Source organism: Salarias fasciatus, chromosome 14 (assembly GCF_902148845.1).
Source record: "Salarias fasciatus chromosome 14, fSalaFa1.1, whole genome shotgun sequence".
In the NCBI taxonomy this organism is placed as follows: Eukaryota; Metazoa; Chordata; class Actinopteri; order Blenniiformes; family Blenniidae; genus Salarias; species Salarias fasciatus.
In genome coordinates, this window is record NC_043758.1 from 38221350 (window position 1) to 38242642 (window position 21293).

At 49.4% G+C, this 21293-nt stretch overlaps 1 protein-coding gene across 1 annotated transcript in view; it reads left to right on the forward strand.

Moving 5' to 3' along the window:
* The first annotated feature begins 2660 nt into the window (after nucleotides 1-2660).
* robo1 (roundabout, axon guidance receptor, homolog 1 (Drosophila)) overlaps nucleotides 2661-21293 on the forward strand; it is a 155303-nt gene continuing 136670 nt past the window's right edge. Inside the window, exon 1 of the mRNA XM_030107741.1 lies at nucleotides 2661-3347. Coding sequence (XP_029963601.1) covers nucleotides 3197-3347 — 151 coding nt within the window. The 5' untranslated portion in view covers nucleotides 2661-3196. The remainder of the gene's footprint in view (nucleotides 3348-21293) is intronic.

A 21293-nucleotide genomic window follows, 5' to 3' on the forward strand; every position in this document is an offset into this window, starting at 1 on the left:
AAACACCGAAGCTGTTGATGCTACATAACACTGCAATCCTGCTTGAAAGAGAAGCATTTCCTGTTGCCGCCCACAAGGACATGATGTGTTAAATCAGAAGGCAGAACCAATAATATGAAAACTCAATTGATAAATTGGAAGATTGCCAGTGGTTGAAAGACGTGTGTGAATCCCCGATACTGAATCAAATACAGGTTTTCTGAGACGTCTGTCCAGCGGATATCATTCGGGTAAAAGTGTTTTCATCTGAGTGAAAGGTGAGCTGGAGTCTGAGCATGTAGCTGAGGATGGAGGGCTCGTCTTATTCATGAGTTCACAGCTTATCGGCCCGTCGGATCCTGTGTAGAAACCTTTTTCTGAACGATAAGTCAAGCTAATGGCACATCAGCCTGGCTTTCACATACATGTATTTAGTTTGGTGTTTCTGACGCATCATGGAGCTGCTTTTTGTTCCCTTTGTCGGTCTGAGCGTAGAAATGGAGGCTGACTTGTTGACAGATGTGAAGCCCGGCGAGATAAGGCTGCGGTTTGACCCTCTGAGACACCGACGCAGATAACACACACGTTACGACCTCTGACACCCGCAAGGAAGGTAGGAGAAAGTGAGTGCCGTCAGCCATATTAGATCCACGGAGGTCAAAGTTGGGTGAGCTTATGGAGGCATTTAAAACGCAGAACCAGCTGAATGAGCAGCCAAGCGAGAAAGTCTCAGCTGGAGATCATTTTCATGGCCGTTCCATGTTGAATTCTGGGAATGTGGGTCCTTCGATTGATGCTGTTGCTTGTGTGTCTTGTTGCCTTTTTACAGCGGCGGTATTGAACCAGCAACATGCAGCATGTTCAAACACTTGTACCTCTGACTAATGGTTCTGTCTCTGCATTTAAAACCCCATCCTGAGCATGCTACCAGCAGCAGGAGCTCAGAAATGACTGAATGGGAGCAACATGAATCATGAAGCAGTAAAAAAAAGTGCAACACTGCAAGCTTTTCATATTCGATACGGCTCAAGAGGATCCAGTAAATAATACATCAGCCTCTCGGAGAAATTGGCATGTACAGCCAGCGCTTCTTTCTCCCTTAATCTCATGAAATACGAAGACACAATAATTAATCCGGTCTCTTTTCTCTGCTCGCATATCAGTCGACGTATTAAACCCGTGCGTGTTGGAAGGTTCGCCGTAAAACGCAGCCTTTGTTAGAACTCGCCGCAGTATTTCTCCTCCCTGAACTGCAATTTCCCGGGCATTGTCCGGGTCTCTGCGCGCCTGGCATTAGCGCTGACATTTCACAGGTACGAGACGTGTTGGAGTGGCGTCCTCAGGGCCTGAAGAGGCCCGTCCTCGGCGCGGGGGTAATTATACCGGGGGGCCGAATCATCTGAGAGCTATCTTAATCAGACTTCCATCAGCGGCTAATGTAACTCGATTAATTATATCTCCAGGACCGCGGTCCTTCAGGACCCGGGATTACATGGCCAGCAGTTTTCTAAAGCATTGTCTGCACGGTTCAGGACTCTACCATGTTTCCTAATAGTTCCTGAGATGACCTCATTGGTATTGGTAGCATTGATAGTGGCGTTTATCCTCAGCGGTAATGAAGGGCGTCTGAAAGAGACGAGGGCGGCGCTGCCGACGCCTCCGCTTCCCCACGTTAACCTGCACTCACCTGCCTCCGACAGCCGGGGCAGCTGGGGGAAACGAGCGCTGTAACTCTAAACCCAGACTTGCTGAGCTTGTTTTTTACAAAAATAATCTTTGTTGTGTGTGCGTGTGTGTGTGTGTGTGAGAGCCTGTGAGCACCTGCCTCTAGATCCATGCATTGTGTACATTTTAAAGGGAATTTAAAGCGTGTAGTAGATTATGAGACTTCTGATTAAATATTTTAGTTGACATTTGATGCAAATGAAGTGTGTGAACGTAGTTCCTTCATTTTCGTACAGATCGGGCATATTCAAATGGATCATCCACAAAGCAAACACACACATCGCTGGTGTGAAATCACAGCTCAGACGAACCCAAGCTTTGGTGGCGTCGTCAGTGGAGTCAGGCTGACATGGCAGGCTTGAGAAATGACATTAAAACTGCTATTATTCCGACAGCCTTCATAAACAGTTCCAGGTATTAATTTCCAACAATCACAGACTCAAATTCTCACACACACACACACACACACACACACACACACACACACACACACACACACACACACACACACACACACACACCTCGTCAAACCGGTCTGTTCTTTCTATCCGGAGCGGGCTGGCAGTTTGTTTTGTGTGTGCACACACAACAGTTTGTTTCTTTTATATGAGAAAAAAAAGCATTAGTTTACTGTAATCCTGTTTCAGTAACACACACACACACACACACACACACACACACACACACACACACACACCACGTGTTACAACCAGTCCGTCAGGCTGCTTGAAATCACACTCGTGAACGAGCATCATGTTCAAAAGCGCAAGAGCCAATGCTCTTGAGAAATTGCTATTCACACCCCCCACGCTCGTCTCACTCCGTCTCTCTCCTCCACATCTCCCTCCTCCTCCCTCTCTCTCTCTCTCTCTCTCTCTCTCTCTCTCTCTCTCTCCCTCTCTCTCTCTCTCTCCCCCTCTCTCTCAGTCTGTTGACAAAGTCAAGGCTGCTCTGCGGTGAACTATCTCTGTGATTTATTTCTTATTTTCATATCAACACTGCCTGGTCTGATGTGAGGCGCGTGGCGGCTGGACGCCGGCGGAGGGGGAGGGCGCGCTCCTGGACTCTCCTGGACGCCCTCACTCATTCAGTCGCCGCCCGGCGTGGCTGACAGGACTCGCTGCTCCTGGGACGGAGCCGTGTCGCCGTGCGGCGCCGTGACCTGCCGGACTCCCGCCGGGCGAAGGAGAGAGGAGTCTGCTGCCTGCTCCGAGGCTCTGAACCAGCACTGCAATAAATACCTCGACGACTCCAACAGGCACTTAAAAAAAAGAGAGAGAGAAAGAACATCGATGTTTCAAACTTCCAGAGGGGGCGTCTGCAGTGAGCGTGTGACCCAGTGTGGGGTTCGGGTGTCGTGACCCCGGGCTAACACTGCGAGGGACCCTGCGGGGCGCCTGTTGTTCTTCTGGAGCCGCGGTCCAGCTGCGTGGACATGACCGAGAGTGGAGCAGGACGCCCCGCGGCGCCCGGATCCTCGCTGTAGCCTCAGATGCGAGCTTCAGAGACAGGCATGGCGGGCCGGAGGACGCCGCCGCTGGCGGTGCTGCTGGTGCTGATGCAGGTGCTTTCTGGGCTGTGTGCGCCGGGCGACGGCTCGGGGAAGCACCGGGGAAGCTGGAGGTGGAAAGGTGACCGGAGCCGTGAGTAACTCCTCCCTCCGCCACACCTTCGCTGTCTGTCCTCTTCCTCTGCTGCTCTTTCTGGAACTCCTCAGAGCGTCTGCTGTCCTGCGCTCCCGTCTCACTCCCTGGACCTGTGGGGTGAGACGGGAGAAGCTCTTCAGAGTGCGTGGCTCCGCTGTTTGAGTCTCAGCACCTGAATCTGAAATGAATCATCTATACGAGCCCGGGAACCTTGGCGTGCGTTGCCAGCTTTAAGAGGCATCTCAGATCTGTGTCCGACTGCGGGAGTGCTTCTCTGCGTCTGGATTTGCTTGGAGTTGCAGTTCATAGTTTATGATCCTGTTCTTCTTCCCTCTCACGCTGCCGCACCAACATCTCGCTGGGTCTCATTTGCAGTCATTAATTGATCAGCGTTGAGTTGTAAAGAGCTACTCAGGGTGATGGAGCTGCCTATTTCCTCCGAGTAAAAGCCGAGCGTAGCTGGGAGTTCATTAGAAATGCTGACACACGAGTGCACGGATGTGGAGAGGATGTTGAAAGGAGCCGAGCGCTGCAGTTGTTTCGGGACAGCGCCGGCGTCCCGGTGCTTCTGGCCGCCGGCTAATGGGATTGTTTGGCATGCCACCGCCGCTTGACGCTGAGTGATGAAGTGGGGGTATGTCCCTTTGTCTCGGTCCCCTCTGTGGAGGTTAAAGGGAGATCGCTATCTTGATACCGTTCCAAGATTAAATGACTGGAATGGAATGGGAAAGGCACTAAGTCAACTGAGAGCAGGTCACTGGCTTCCCAAGGAGACACCGGCTGGTGTCAGGGCGGAGTGAAATGTGATATCGTTTGCACTTTTCCACGGCAATGACACTGGAAGTCTTGAATTTGGTGTTATTTTTAGATACTGGAAGACAGAATTGCAATTTGGCAAAAGTCCAACACTGACTGCACAAACTTATTTTGATTAAAGTGTGTAAGCGTGCATGGCTAGCTGCAAAGACAAGCTGACTTTCTCTTCACAGAACGGAATGGTAGTGCTGGATATCAGTCCATGATAACATGTTTTGTTAGGATGGAGACGCGAGTTTCTTCAGTTTTCTCAGTTGTTATGAGCGAAAACCTAAAATCTTCACCTCTGTTTGACTGGAAACATTCTGTGAAGTGGAATTCCTTCATTTAGTGTCCCACTGAATCAACTTTACGCACGTGCCTTTCCAGCAGGGATGATAAATTGACGGTGTGCTCCGGAGCTCTAAATCTGTGGCACCCTTCCTGGAAGCCGCCAGCCTCTGGGTGAACCTGCGGAGGAGAGCGAGGAGCGCATTAACGTGCACTCGCACCGAGCTAACATGCAGTGGAAACACAGGTGTGCACAGAGATTATGGCTCGAAATCCCGGGACGCGTTTCAAACGTTCAGGCAGTTTTCTGGCAGCAGCGCGGCCTGGTTATCCACAGCCGTTTAACTTTGACTGTTCAGTATTTTCAGCTTGTTATTTGCTGCGGCGGCGGCGGCTGAATCGCACTTCCTGTATTCAAAGGCTGTTTGAAGTGGTTAGCACGCCGCCTCGCAGTGCGGCTGGTCGAAGACTGCCTCCTCTAATTCCACTGTCGGTGTAAATGTGTGTGTGAATGAGACTGTGCCACTCTGACGGCCTGTTCTAGGTGCAAATGAAGTTAAATGCAGCGCTTATGGATGGATGGATGTTATTCAAAGTGTTTAAAGGACATTTCTACCTAGTTCATAAACCCAGATGTCATTTTCTTCAGGAGCTTCACCTTTTTCCTGAACACTGCTATTGGAATATTTCTGCTGTTTCTGATTTTAAATGATTAACAACGCCTCCGACTGGTCTAACTCCGCAAAACTTTCTGACTTTTGTGAATTAAGCAAACAAAAAAAATAAGATGTACAGAAACTTATGAATGATGACTTTACACTTCAGAAGTTGTCCAGAGTTACAGTTCATTCAGAAAGACGCTTTTATCCAAGGTTATATTCATCCAAAAACACAAAGGCGGCGTGTTTCGGGTTTCACGACCCAGCAGCCCGACACGGTGCGAATCCCGGTCGAGTCCTTGAAGCCGCGCTGTAACAAAACCAGCCTGTTTTTATTGGACTCGGCTTCAGTCTCTTTTCCACAGTCACAAACCGCTGGAAAGCACCGCTGGCTGGCATCGTTTCAGGGCTGTTAGCAGGTTTTCACAACCATAGAGAAGTAAAAACCTCTGCTCAAACTCTTTTATGTAAAAGTTACTGTGAATTATAAAATGCTGTCCGTGACTTTTTCACTTGTTACAGCGAAAGTTCTACTTTGGGTTTTCTTTTTAATAATATAAATTTTGAACTGTATCTCAACTCCTTCTGTATCAAGACTCAGTCTTAAGAGACGAAAATAAAAACCCCGTACAACAGGAGTTCATTCATTCTTATGTATTGAAGAGGAAACAGGTCAAAGTGGTGCTTTATCGATGATTGATGGGGAGTATTGTATCTGTAATAAAATTAATCATATTCTTATGATATTGATTGGATTTCACGATGTGTGTTTTAGCCTTTATGGTCGTTCCAGTGAACATGATCTATCTCCGTGTTCATTGCTCTGAGTGCTGAATATAGATTTTCTTATTTATGGTATTGGTAAATCCCGTATTTCCCCCTGGCTGAGAGGACTGCAGTGCGCGAACGCCGATGTGCTGCTGCATGTGCCAGCACGCCACTGTTTGCTGACAGGTCTCTGCTGGTGAAAACGTGTGTGTGTTGTGTTTACAGCTTGTCGCTGCTGCTCCAGAATGAGTCAGTCGTTCCACCGTGAATCCGTTTCAGTCGCGTCCCGGTCCGGGTTGTGATAGAATCACTGGAACCTTCTCCGACGGCGGGGTCACGTTAGTCCCGCCTATCTGATCCTGCATACGGAGAGAAGAGGCTTTATCTGGAATAACCGCTGGAATGGGAGCATGTCTCCAATAGAAACGTGCGCGGGATTATCGACTCATCTGCTGGATGTTGAATGCAGTGAAACGCATGAGGGCCGCCTGCCGATAGAAGCGATAATGTCACCGGCTGTTATTCTGCAGCTGAGACCAAATCTCAGCCAGGAGCGGCTCCTCTCCACGGCGCAGTGAGACCTTCGTGTTTTATGCCGATGTGTTCCTCTGCCTCTTCGCCAGACTCACACAGACACACATTCTGCCCGCTACAGAAACCCGCAGCAGTCGAAATGCGTACGGCTGGGTTTGCCTGTGCGCATCCACGATAAATAAAATATCGCTCCTTCTATTTTTAGGGGCCGGTTGTCTCCTCGTGTTCGCGGAGCTCGGTTGTCCCTCTGAAGATCCTTTTCCTTCACGTTCTGACTTTCTGCACCTCTTCCTTGATTTCTCCAGCGGCTCGCTTGTCGGCTCGGCCGCTCCGGAGCGGGTTTGCTGTGCCGCTCCCAGCAGATGGGCTGACCCTCTTCTAAAGCGACGCCACCATCCATAATTGATGCAGCATCTTCTCTGTACCCATGCGTACGGATGAGCCTGTTCTCCGGCCCGCCCGGCCCTCCCGCGGCGCCCCGGCGTCCTGCTCTCCCTGACATCGCCTCGTCCCTGTGATGAATGAGGCAGATTACAGGATTTACGGCTGATTTACTCCACGCTGGACGCGAACACAATCCACAGCAGCATGACTGGCCGCCTCTCAGAAAACATTCAGCGCGCACCATTGATCTCAGACACGCTGAAACTTTTCCTCCCGTGCACTTTATAATATTTCCTGTTTACTCTGCAGGAAAGTAAAAGAGCGGAGTGATATATCGCCGCGCGGCTTTACTGATGTGACAGAAAGCAGCTCCGGCTGGAAGACGCCTCTGACAGATTATCCTGCAGTGTGAAGTTAAAATGAAACTTCCGGAGCTTCCAGACGACCTACCTGGTCCCCGGGTCCGTGCAAGGATATGATGAACTGAAACATCCAATAGATGGCAACAGCGGCATGCCGGCCCGGCGGCGACTGAAGGGAAGGAATGAGCGCTAATGAAGTGCGGACTGGATCCTGTGGTTTGGGTCAGAGGCCAGATGGAGTCCAGACAGGCCTCACCACAGACACACAGTCATCAGAAACAGAACCAGCAGACGGTTTCAGGCACGTAGCACGATCACTGTCGATGCCTCGCTGTGTTTAAGGAATGCATATTTTTTTAAAAACAGCTGTCCTTGGCTTGCAGAGCGGCGTTGTTCAGAGTTTTAGTCGGCTGTCACTGTTAATTTTAGTATTAGAGGAGCTATGTTCCGTCAGTTTTCTCTCCTCTTCCGATCACAGTTCTTGATAACCCTGCTCAGGCTGACTGAGGCTGAGGCGTTAAAGGACACAGTCATATTAAAACTTACTGGAAAAAACAGCTTCAAAATCTTCAAGAGGTTTGATTTCTACCAACATATCGTTTCTAGAGGCCATGAGTGTGAAATCTGGCGTGCAGCCCACCAGCGTTTCTCTTCAGAGCTGTATACGTCGACCGAAGCTGCTCGTCTGTCAGAACTTGAGGTTTCTGCAGTTTTTAACATGCGCGCTTTCACAAACTCCCCTCTGCTGCATGTGCTGTGAAGTATGAGCAGAATTGAAACTTTTTTATGTTGAGAGAAGTGAAAAAGCAGGTGGACACCGTGATCAGCCATGGTCTATAAATATGAGGCTCTGACAGGCGTGGGCCGAGCCGACTCACAGGGATCCCGGGTTCCAGAGGATATGCGGGGTCAGGGGTCATGAAGTGCTAAGGCAGGTCTGTGAAGGTTAAAAATCAAATGGCACCACTCCTTGATCTTTTATTTCTCCTTTTTTCACGCAACTTTTACTTCGACCGTTTTACAGGCCGGTGTTTGTGCGGACAAAGCCTCGGCGTTCACATCTGGACGGGAGACGTATCTCTGACAAGTGACATGAGCAGAACAATGGCAGGCCTTTACTTCTGATTTGTATTCGGCCCTTTTCGCCGTGACGCCCGTCTCTTTGATGCTATTTGCCAAACCTTCAGTCAGTGCGGGGATTTCTGTCAGCGTCGATACGAAAAGGTCGGCTCACGTTTGCAGTGTGAAGCAATGCACATAAAACAAAGGGAATGTGTACTTTGTAGATTGTTTTGTGCTAATCCCGATGCTTGGTTATGAAAACCTTTAATTTCTAATAAACGTTCACAGTGATCTGTGGAAACTTTGCTTTGCTGTTGACTGCTTTGGTGGGTTGGATTAAATATTCCTGTGGAAACGAGGCTCTTTTTTTTTTTTTAATTCCTGTTTTTATCGTCTGTTCTGTATTATCTGTTATCCAACAGGAGCCTCAGAAGCATGAGAAGAATCATGCAAAATCATTCAGCCAGCATCTATAATGCATGGTGGTAAAGCGGTTTATTAGAGCCGTTATTATAACATTACGTAACACAAGTAGAGACCATTACAGGCTGCTGAGGAACTTTCACAGGACGGACACACAGATGAGGAGCTGGAGGTTTGGATACAGAGAAATAAAGTGTTGTCGTCTTGTAATTCGGACTATAAATCCCAGTTTTCAAAACCTGCTGTAAAGCCATCCAGACGAGGCAGCAGCTGGCGCTGCGCTCTCCACCTCAACACCGGCTCTCTCCTGCTGCATCGAATACATGAAAAGAATGTCTTTATGGTTTTGTATTTAATACTGTTAATGTATACGAGTTTAAAATTTAAAATGAATCACATCTCCTTCAACATAAAGTATGGGAAAAAATCAATTCTGGTGTAAAACACTTGAAAGAATCCTGTAGATGTATTTGAAAGAAGCTTTTGGTTGAGAGGGTGATTTATATTTCACATAAACACAACGTGAAGTGGAAGAAATGCGTTGGATACAAACTTCACCACATCTCAATTTTATGAGCACACGCCCACCTTTCTCATGATTATTTAATATCATGACACTTCTGGCTTTTCAGGATGCTAAACATAAGGAGATGGAGCTAAAACTCAAAACCCGAACAGCGATCGCGTTCTGTGGCGTCCCTTCAGTTTTAGGCTGCTTCTGTTGATGATTATGAGGAAAACAGTCAGAAGACAGTTTAAAAAAACAGTCTGACTGAATGAATTCAGTTCAAAGCATCATTTGTCAGGTCTTCAATTCTCCTTCTCGCCCATGAGACGGGTTTGTGTTTGGTTTTCTGTGAATCGTTTCCTGGAGTGATCAGGGACAGGAGACCGGCGGTCAGTCTGCTGTTCGCCACGACTGAACCAAATGTGTTTTCCCTCCCCGCTGCTGATGAAGTGGTGATTGCAGGAGAGGCCTCACACCTCCGGAGAGCTCAGCATCTTCACGCCGGGGTCGCTCCTGTAGTTTCTGTCTCAGACTCAGTCCGGTCATGTGACTGACGGCAGTGGAGGGTGAGGAGCTGCTGCTGCTGCTGATGATGCTCACAAAGTCAGTCCTGCTCCGTTTCTTGGGCGTTGAGGCCAAACTGAAGCAGCCTCAGCTACTTGACACCGGTTTAATGGAAAATGAATACATAACTTTACAAGCAGCTTGAACCTGATGCTGATGTCGCAGTCTCTCAGCGTGTCCCGCAGCAGCTTTTAAGCAATCCAGAAACACATTTTCTCCCCCAGAACGCTGCTGGAAATGAGCTCAATCGCTTTTCCAGTCGTTCCGTCTGCATGGCTGAAGCACGTCGGCGTAAGTGCAATCCAGCTGTGTCAGTGGTCGCTCGGCTGTGGTGGAGGAGGATCTTTGCATCAGCATCCGCCGGCCGCTGACTCAGCGTTCACACACATCATTTCCTCACAACAATCCCCGGCTCTGTTTAACAGCATCAGCGGCCGTGAAGGAAATCCGTTCCTCAGACGCTGGTTAACCCGGAGCTTGTGTCCTGCGTCTGTGCGGAGAATGATATTCAAGCCATCTGTTTCTACGACTCAGGCCCAGAGCAGATTTCCTCTGGGCGGAGGGCGACGGCCGGTGGCATCGCAGGGGAAGCAGAATCCCAAGGTCGGGTTTACAGTTTCACCCCCGGTGATAAGCTGAGCCTCAGTGTCGCCGTGTCTCTGCACAACCGCACAAGATTGCATTCTTGATTTTTGTATCTCCTTCAGGTATTCTGTTTTTTTTACTTTAATCAAGTTTCTGTGTTTAGCTGCAACATAATCGCCTCACTGCGAGGCCAGCAGAGAAATATTCTCCAAGCTGTTAAAGTCAATATGAAGAGCAGAACAACAGGGAACCACAGGGATATGAGTCAGAGAGGCGCAGCGCCATAAAACCTCGTTTATTCATCTGCTAACTGGAGCTCTGGAATGAGACATGCTCATGTCGGTCATGGATTCAGCTCTGCAGTCACAGCGGTGTTCAGAGTACAGTGGGATGGAGGAGGACAGAGCACAGTCTCACGCCACATGAAGGCGGTATTGGACGTATTTCCAGCAGATGTCTGTTTCCCCCGTCTTCAGTGTATCTGAAATGTTCCTGTGGGATTTACTGAGCTGTAGATTTACTGCAATGAACCATGGTCAGTTCCATTTGCTTCATGTTGGGAGGCTAGTTTTTTACATTCTCATCTCTCAGGACAAAAATGCCCTCTTTCTGTGGGATGAAAATGGAGGGGGCTGAAGACAAACAGATGGTGATTCAGTGGCGATCCTGGAGCGCGTCGCTCCAGGATCAGGCTGAGAGTCACCTGCCGCTAATAAATCCGGCTGATTCTGCGGCGGAGGGCCGGGAGGAGGCAGAGCTGCTCCGCGGCTCCACGGGAGGTGTGGAGACTCGCACTTTGTCCTTTGTTTCTTGCCTTTCCTGGATTTACGAGCTGCCTCTCGCAGCCTGCGGCCCGCCGCTGCCTCGGCGCTCCCATGTGTCATGTGACACCGCCGCGCTCCGGCCGACATAAAAACATCAGAGACCGAGGCCGACCCCGGTTTATTCAGCACCGGCAGAAAAAATATTCAATCATTGTTATGAGCGAATGAGACATAATAAAACTGTAGATTTGCTTTGGATTTTAGTGGAAGAGAAAAGAGGCATATTTAGGGGAAGCTAAGAAAACACAGCGCGAGAGGAACGGACCCCTAATGCCGTTTTCAGATGAGTTTGGATTCCACAGCTGCGATTCATCCGTTTCATTCCGTGGATCTCAAACCAACCAGGAGGGTTTGCCTGTTACTCACCGTAATGATATAAACTCATCGCTAATAGATGCGTTAGAATCCAGACGCCCTTCAGACTAAACTCTTAAAACCTCCCTCATAAGATGAGATGATGACATGAATTATAGCAAATGAGGAATGAAATATCATGAATCCTTCCACAGCCTGTCGCGCTGTGTTTGGCCCCCTGGCAGGATGTCAGGTGGAAACAGGTTCTGATTTAATGAGGCTGCAGTTGATCACCTGCGCGGCAGAAAGCGGTCTGAAGGCCTGGTTTGAGTTCGAAGAGAAGATCTTTCACCGTTCCATGACTGTTGGTTTGAGTCCCGCCAGGGAAACGTATGGCTCGGCGTGTCGGGATGCAGACTGAGTTCCCACGCTGTAAATCATGACCCCGCCTTCATCCCGGAGCGTTTTGACTGAAGAACCTGCCCGGGGTGATACACACTACATTTCCTTCATGCTAAGCCCTGTTTTCGCTTGACAGCCTAATGAATTTCATCTTTATACTTGTTAACACATCGTTTGTCTCTCTCGGAGCGCAACACAAATATTCTGACGACGCCGAAGGCGAGAGCCCGGACCAGGACTTCCTTTCATCTCAGCTGGCTTGCTAACAACTTCTGCATTTTAGAAGGGTTTGAAACGCAGATCCGGGGGATTTCTCCTCTAGCATGACATCGTAAAGTACAAAGGCCTGCCTGACACTCCTGTGAAGTGTGTGAATATCCACACACACACTGGGACTGAGTCACAGCCGTGCCACGGCCTCGCTGACATTCCATCCCTCCTTCCAGATGTAAACTCATGTAACGTGGAAGAAGATAAAGATATGCGTTTGATGCCAGCCTGCAGACTTGGACTGTCTTCATGTGCTTCTTTACACTTCTGAACGAGCCTCGCTGCTGAAGCTGCCAGTGCTGACGTGACTCAGAACCTGGCTTCGTGCCTGCGAGGCCCCCGCCACACACACTTCTTCTCAGAGCCTCATTTTCATCTGAGCTAATCAGAACAAGGCGCTGAGAGCAGAGTGGGTTTATCTCGGCCTGTGGACGGGTAGTGTGCGCTCCGCTGGATTAGCATACACATGTTTCTCCCTGACAAGCACCAGTCCGTGGAGGAATGAGAGCGCTTGTGTGTTCGTGGGGGCGGAGGGGGGGGGGCGGGGGAGGCTGGGAGCGGCAGATAGCGCCGGCTGTTTGTTCAGTTTGCTTGACTTCAGATCAGATGGCGGCTGGACTGTGACATTGGCAGTCACAGAAAAACGAGCAGGATTGTTACCTTGAAGTCATTACTGAGCAGAAATACCTCGAACCACGCTGAAAATGCAGCCGAGCGCCGTCCGCCGGGGGCAGAGTCTGTCCGAGGAGGTTTTATTTTGAAGCGCTGGACTTTTACTGTCTCATATAATAAAATGTAATCTGATTTTACTATACTCCTACATGATGTATACTTGTTTAATAGCACCATTTTTGAGGAACTTCGAGGGGAAACAGTCCTCCCTTCACAGGCTCAGGCTGCAGCAGTTTGTTCACTGGAAGTGGAAACAGAGCAGGAAGCATCGCTCAAGTGTTTTCTGTATTTTCCTTTTTCAAAACCAGACCGAGAAAGTGCTGATGGCTTTATCTGAGCTCCTGTCTCATCTTTACTTTGTCTGCAATCTCATCTTTTGGTTTCTTTTCCTCGTAGTCTATAAGCCTTTGTCTCATTTCTGCTGTATTTTCTTTGACTGAGACTCATAAAACAGCTTTTATGAGTAACGCTGAGAGGCTGAGGCCGTCAGTCCACCCATGTTCAGACCCGGAGTTCACCTCAGTGTGGCTGAAACTGGGTTCATAGTACAAAAATGTGATGTCGCCCATTAGAACACGATGTGTGTGTGTGCTTCACTTCACTTGTTTTACTCAAGTTGTGTGTTAGAATGACACGCCCCCTGTGGTTCACATGTTAGTCAAGACTGTATTATAGATCCAAAGTAGTAATTAGAGAGAGAGAGAGAGAGAGAGAGAGAGAGAGAGAGTGTGTGTGTGTGTGTGTGTGTGTGTGTGTGTGTGTGTGTGCGTGTGCGCGCGCGCCAACAGCACAAATTCCAAACACGGCATCTTGCACGTAAAAATGTTGACATGTAAACGAGGAGGCCTGGCTTCTCGCAGGCGGTAAATATCGGCCCGTCCCGGCGCTGTTGGGCGCTAAAGGTCAGCAGCTGCTCCGCTGTCTGCCGCTTTCTCTGCAAAGCATCGCTGACAACATGAGGAACGCGTGATAAAAGGACGGCCTGTCATCGGCGCTGTTGGGCCCGCTCCGCCAGACCCAGATGAATCCAGTGTTTGCTCCTTTGTTGTGGCCATAACACAGCTTGTAGGATGAAAGGGACTAATGGGAGAGCCTGGTGTGAACCGAACGCTGGGTGTCATGTCAGCAGGTTTCTACATCATGGGCGAGTCTTCTCTTTAGAAACTCCCAGAATCCCCAGGTTCCTCCCTCTGGTTCAAACCATGCGCCAACACACACACACACACAGCGCCATGCTGCCATCAGCACTGAGCAATGGTGGATTTGGTTTTACACAAAGCGCTTTATGCAGCTTGTGGACGCAGGATCATTTCTGCATTTCTGCTGCATAACTTCCTTTAACATTCAGTGAGTCTCACACTTCGGCTTTCGGGCTTTTCTGCTTCACTGTTTCACCCTCCGATGGAAGCTCTTTACTCCCAGGTGTTCAAATGGTGAATGGATTTCACTTATATAGCACTTTCCTCTCGTCCCCAAAGCACTTTACATCGTTCATTACATTCATCCACACACACACACACACACACACACACACCAGTGTGCCATACGGGGCCTTAATCTATCCATTGGGAGCAATTTGGACCTCAGCGTTTTGCTCAAGGACACTTTGACATGAGGACAATGTGAGGTCTGGGATCGAACCTGGAACCTCAGGCGTTCCCATGATGCAATGCGGAGATCACTGTTGTCATGAGTTAGCTGCGTATTTATGAAGTCAATAAGGAGGAGAGAAAAATCAGCTGCAACATCCTGAAACGCTCAGGAGTGAAAGAACCGTCATCTTCAGTAAATTAGACTAAGTCCTGATGAAGTCCCCTGTAGTGACACCAACATGACTCTGTGTGTGTGTGTGAGAGTGTGTGAGTGTGTGCGACCACGTGTGTCTGATTACCGCTATCGCGGAGCGGTGGAGCATCGTTGCATTTTGTCATTAATTTGCTGCGGTCTCGAGCCGAGCTCGGCATCACCTGCTCCGCTGCCCTCTCAGCTCGTTCGGCTCGTCTTCAGCTTCCAGTTTCTTCTGCAGATGTTTTCCTCTCTTTTATCTCTCCTCTCCTCGGTAACCGGGGCGGTAAAAAGGGCTGTGGGTTTTTTTTTTTAAAGACGTTCATGAGAGACAGCGTCAGAGAGTAAGTGTAGGCTGCGGTTTTCCACTGGAGTCGCCCACACATGGACAGAAACGCGGCGGTCCGTGCGGGGCGGCGGCGAGACGCAGCTTTACAGTGAGAGGTCACAGGAGGTCACTGCTCTCTCGGCGGCGGCGTGGTCGTTGGCGAGCGCTCTGAGTCAGACGCCTGAACAGACGGACACGCAGGAGCATTCAGACGCTGCTCGCCGCGGCCCGGAGATCTTAAAAGCTCTCTCCTCACCTCGGGGACTCTTCCTTGTCCCTGTGGCCGGCGCATGTCTTCCGGGGTCATCGGAGACGAGCGTCTGGGCCTTTGGCAGCCCGGGGTGTCGCTCGCCTCCGCTCGGATTGCTTTGAACTCGTGCTGATGAACTGAAAATCACATTTTTAGATGCGTGTGAAGAAAGAAGGCATTCGCTGAGAGTTCTGTCCTTGTTTCAGCCGCAGATCGTCCCTGAGAGCAGCCTGACCTGCTGACGCTCAGGCTTCCTGTCTGGCTCTGAGTTTCTGTAAAACGTTGCCCCTTTTCAAGCCAATCAGCTCTGTTTATCATGGAGCCGCCGGCCTGTTTCTCTCTTTGTGGTTGGTCGCTGATGCCCTCCAAGCACATCGGTCAGCGAGCCAGTTGGCGCAGGGTTCCTCCAGATTTACACTTTGATTCAACAACAATCAGCCACTCATCCACCGGCGGGTGAGTCACTCCAGCTGTAACACGCTTTGACACACACGCGTTTACTCACCGCGGGTTTTGTAACTGTGTCTGGGATCACGTACAACACTACACCACCTCAGTGCTGCTGTCAGCAGCACGGCCTCCCGTTCATCCGTTCACTCACTGGCAGCCTGGCAGGTCGGGTCGCAGCGGACGCAGAATGTCTGCTTCCTCCAGCTGCAGCAGGGAAACTGGAACTGTGAAGAACATCTTTAGTGGAAAATGTCTGCAAAATCCGATGACGTTAACGTTCATTACGGTTGGCTTCTTGCAAACGAGACAGAATCCAAACTTAATTGGTCCTCTTTCGTAGTTATACTGTAGCTTTAAAGAGCTGCTGAAAGCATAATGGCAGTGCAAAAAGTTTGGACACCGTTTAGACATAATTCAATTCCCGCTGTCTCTCAGCGAGGCAAACTACTGAAATACACACAAAACTGTGCGTTCAACTTTCCAGGAAGTCATCAAGACTGATTTCAGTGGATCAGTCAAGAACAAACTTTGCTTTTTGTAGTAGTTTTATGATTAAATGTATATTTATGTAAAGTATAGAAGGAGAAACATTGTGAAACATGAGCCAGACAACATGAGGAGGTTCTGAGTATTTTTACAGACTTTCTGCATTGTTCTATATTTTGACCCTTGCTCTGTTTGACTCTCCACTTTGCCAGTTCCTCATTTCTTTTTTTTTATTTGTGAAGCGACTGTAGCGTCTTTAAAGTTGAGGTGCTTTAAATGAGACGATGGGAGTAACAGACTCTCCTCGGCGGCGTGTCGGAGGATCACGGCGTATGAACCGTCTTCTGACAGGAGGTGTTGACGTCTGTTTTCCCAGTTGGGGAATCACTTTTCCTTTCATGCTGACAGCACATAATCACACTATTACCCTTAATGTGAGAGTTGCAGCTTGGCGGTGTGTGTTAAACTAATCAGCGCGGCGACTGACGCCAGCTTCAGGTCAGCTGGTGACTCCGTGACTCATTCACCACTGAAGAGAGATAAAGAGCTGGAAAACACAACGATCCATCGATCCCAGATGATCAAGGACAGGATATCTAGACACACAGGAGTGAACGTCAGCGTGATTTTGAGTAAGTTTGTTTCAAGGACAAAAGACTATAAAAGTCAAGAAATCTACAGAGAAATGTTAAATACAATACCTACCGTTAGAAAAGAAAACCTGACGCCGGCAGACTCACATCAGCTGCTCGTTCCCCTCGCCGCCCTCTTGAAAGAGAAGCATTCAGAGCTGTCAGCTTCATGCTTTTACTTTCAATATCGATACCTTCTCTGGGCAGGAACACGGGTGACGGTAGCTTGCCAAGCGCTGAACCTTTGCTGTAAAGCCGGTGGCCTCAGCGGTTCGCTGGGCGCCGTGTTGTCATTGAGACGTCTCATAGCTTCTCCTCCGCTGTGGTTTTAATCTCGTCACAGTCACTTCTCATCCGACGGCGCTGCTTTCGCTCGCTTGGTTATTTTTTTGTATTTTAAAGACAGACCCTCGTTTTCTCTGTCTCCTCAGCGTGTTTCTCATCTTTGGACTTGAACCGCAGAAGCTTGCGGTTAAATATTGGCCGTTTGTTCTTAACATCAGTTTAAATTGCTGTGAGAGTTGCAGACCAACACGGCTTCGCCGCTACGACTCTGCTCCTTTTCTTTCCTTCTCCCGAGCAGCATGTGCTCGCTGTGTGTGTGTATTATCTCAAGGCCTGATTAAAACTCCATTAGTCATGCAGAAAACAAAAAAAAGAAGTGTAATCAAAATGGAAATGAGTGTCACGGTGCTGTGGAAACAGATGAAGCAGACAGACCGGCTTCTGCTGAAAAAGGCTTTTCTGCTACTTTTTCTTCCTTTGTCCGCCTTGAACAACGGCGGAGCCGACTGAACCCGGGCCTGGAAAGGAAGGAGGAATTCTGAACGTTATGTCCTTTGATTCACAGGAGAGCCAACCTGCTGTAAACGAGGCAACAAATGAAAGAAGTCAGATCTCGTTGGCTCTGCCCCATAATTAGCGTTCTTGTTGGCGAGTCATATTTTTTTTCTGTCATCAGGCTAAAAAAAAGTAAACAGACGCTAGCGGCAAACGTTTTCCAAGAACTCAATCAGTGGAGTTACTGGAGGCCTGGTGGAGAAATGTGCCGTCTCTCCGATCGGCCTGTGTGAAGGAACGTGTCCTACAGCGAGCAATCAGTCAGTCCTGTTAACAAGCTGCGCAGTCAGACTCCATCCGTCACGTGGACGGCTGCCAGGGCCGGAGCGCCGCCGCCGGAGTGATACGATAACCACGGCAGCAGCGAGCATCTCCACTTCCTGTATTCAAATCTGTGAAGAGCTGCGAGTGACTCGGCGAGCCGCCGCTGAGGCCGCAGCACCGCAAACAACCCGAAAAACCAAACGTAGCTGCAGCCCCGCCTCTGGACTCTGCCTTTGTATTTTTTTGATAAAAAATACGGCGCGGCGTGGTGCAGCCGGTTCTCCGTCCTGATGACCCCGGGGCAGCTGAACACTCCACCTGTTAATGAGCTCTGAAGTGGTCTCTGGCTGTGGACCACCCAGAGAATCCCGCCGAGCAGACAGGAGGAGACAAGAGACACAGCCAGCACAGCGGAGCTGACTGAATTCAGCAAACAGCTTGAATAACATTTATTATAACGGGCAATGTGAATATAGAAATAAATAGAAAACAGCTCAAAAATCACTTTTTCTGTTGGCATCAGTAGTATTTTTGTGTCTTAATCAGCAGATGAAGACAGTGAGATGTGGTTGAAAACTCTGGAATAAGCAAATAGAATCAAGATCAATATCAACACGGGCTCGACCCATGTCTCAATCCTGGCTGGCAGGAAGAGCATCGGGTGTAATAAAGGGACAAGCGCAACGTGAATGTTCATGAAATCCTCATATTTTACCATGTAGATTTTTTCAGCTAAACCAGCTAAATGTCTTCCTCGTGCTTTTAGAATAGTTTCTCTCCAGACAGGTGCAGTATGATGAGGGTTCAGGCGTGATTCGTTAGCAATGGCTTCACATCCTTGACTAAAATCAATACCACTGTCTTTTCTGTATTTCTAAAAGGAAATGAAAGGAGCATAAGTCACAAATTGTATTTATTTTCAGAAGGAAAACACATTGGGCTCATTTTCTCTCTGCTTGTGTTCTCAATCGGAGCCAGTAACCTGCATCTCTCTCGAAGCAGAGTGAAACCTGGTGTCAAGCTGCAACGTCAGACGTTTCATGTCTCATTCTGTCCCATCACGTGTCTCCTCACGCTCCATCCATGTGCACGACTCTCTGGAGGCCTCATGCCCTGCTTGCCCGGCGTGTTGCTCGTCGGACGCTGCGTCTGGATGGACAGCTGATCGGTCTGGCACGGCGTGACGCTCCTGCAGCGTCACAGTAACTGCAGCACTGCGGGCTGAACGTCGTCTTTGTGTTTGGCATGATTAAAGTGTCCGGTGTAAAGTGTGACGGGGTGGGGGGGGGGGGGGGGGGGGGGGGGGGGGGGGGGGGGCATCACTGTGTACGCAATGAGTCTATAGAGTTTAACTGTCAAGTCTCTAGTGGTGGGGGGGGGGGGGGGGGGGGACACGCCGGCTCACCTTCTTTTCACTCTCCAGTGATCAGAGTGCTCTCCTGTGCGCTGTATATCCGAAGTGCTGCCAGAATTCAGTGAGGGAGCAGATACTTCACTCACTTAGCTGAAGGGGCGGGGCAATTAAGGTCCCAGTGACGTGCACGCCCCAGACCCCCCCCCCCCCCCCCCCACAAACTCAGATGAGCCCCCTGTCAGTGGCACACAAAGGGAGGAGGCACGATTTATTTCCCACCGAGCCGTCCTGACGGCACAGTTGGCCTCCCGCCGCCCCGATAACCCATGCACGCCCCGGCCCTCTCCGGCCTTTCTTTTGCACCCCTCCCCCGCCGTCCCGCCCTCCACGCCGCCTGTCGCACACGCTCAACCTGTCAGTCCGGAGGAGACGCAGACACGCACAGCCCGGCCCAATCAAAGGGGCCTGATTAGCAATTAATGGTGCATCATTGTGTTTGCATCGGGACTGTGTGCACGGTGTGTGCACGCACACAGCGGCGTTGTCAATCATGCATAGGCCCCCCCCCCCCCCCCGGCCTGCCCATGTGCTTCTTTATTGGTGCAGCCACTCATAGCTGTTGATATGGTTGAGGTGAGGTGATCACCAGCGATCCGTCGCCGGCCTCACAGGGAGCCAGAGCTGGGATTGTGGACGCTGCTCGCTGGGATGAGGCTGCAGACCGTCCCCTGGAGCCCGCCGCTCCTCGGCATGCTGGCGGCCTGGCTGTGCGGGGGAGGCGGAGGGCTGCGGGTCCGGGCCGAGGCCGCGGGCAGTGGGCAGAATGCGTCTGGTTTCTCAGTGCCTCTGGTGTTATTGTTGACAGAGACGGGAGTCACTCAGGAGGGGGCCGGCGAAGGGGCAACGCCCGCTCCCACCAGCCAGCACCAGGACGACAACTCTCTGGGCTACACAGGTACTGCCGCTGCTTTCCTACTTCCACACTCCCTCCACTCGCCGCTGAACGGCCTGCTTCATCCCTGCCTGATGGGCAGTGTGTGTGTGTCTGCTCTGTTTCGTTTGTTACATCAGTAAACTTGAAGCCGGTCAGTAAGTTCTTCAATGCGTTGAGGCTTTTAGGAAGATTATAATGAAGAAGGGTTTTACCTGCTGATGTGTTTGAGCTTCGTAGTACGTGCACATTTATTTCTCCAAGCACATTATCCTTCAGTTTCTCACAAAAAAAAACTGCTCTTCCAAGTTTGTTTGGCATAAATTCGACAAACAGCGACAGCACATTTCTGAAATTTCCTCACATTAAAACATCCAACCAGAAGTTAAGATGATTTAAAATGTGTTCATGTCCCAAGAGACGGCTTCACATCGAGGAGATTTCACTCATAACTTAAATAACTTCGCACTAAAGAGCAGAACTTTTTTTTTTGTACATTTGACACCAATTCTTATGTTGTTTAAAATTGAAATATACTTTCCCAGTTACTCTTGTGATTTACACAGCTGACATTACAATTAAATTTGTTGCTTTTTCAGCAAACTGTTACCTGGAATAAAGTTTTATCCCATAATGCAGTGGAGGTTTCTGCTCACTAACAGTCATTATGTATCAAGAAATTTACAACAAAAACAACTTTTTTGCTTAAAACGAGTTTGAGCTGCAGCCTCGTTCTGCTTTATGGCGCGTTTAGAATTTGGTATAACCAGAAATCAAATCTAGGACGTCACAGCTAACGCAAACCTCCATACTTGTGGTATTTTCTGTATCATTCTACATACAGTATGTTAGGGATCGGATGCTTATCCCGTCCAGTGGAGGGAAAATGACACATTGCTCGGTCAGTTTACCAGTTTATTAGGGACAGACATATCAGACGGTGTCAGAGTTTATGGGATATTGGTGCTTCACATGACTTTCCTTGTTTTAAGAGAGTAAATATCAGCGTCTGATGCGGTACGGTAGATTTACTCCTGTCTGCCTGCCGCAGCTGAAGTTTCATGTTTTAAAGAAGAAAAATGTTGGAACACAAAGCTGGATGTTACTTTGTTTCAGCAGACGGAGAGTTCCAGAGGAGAGGAAATCTGGAAATGGGTTTCTCACCTGAGGGACTTCACAAACACACACACACACACACACACACACACACACACACACACACACAC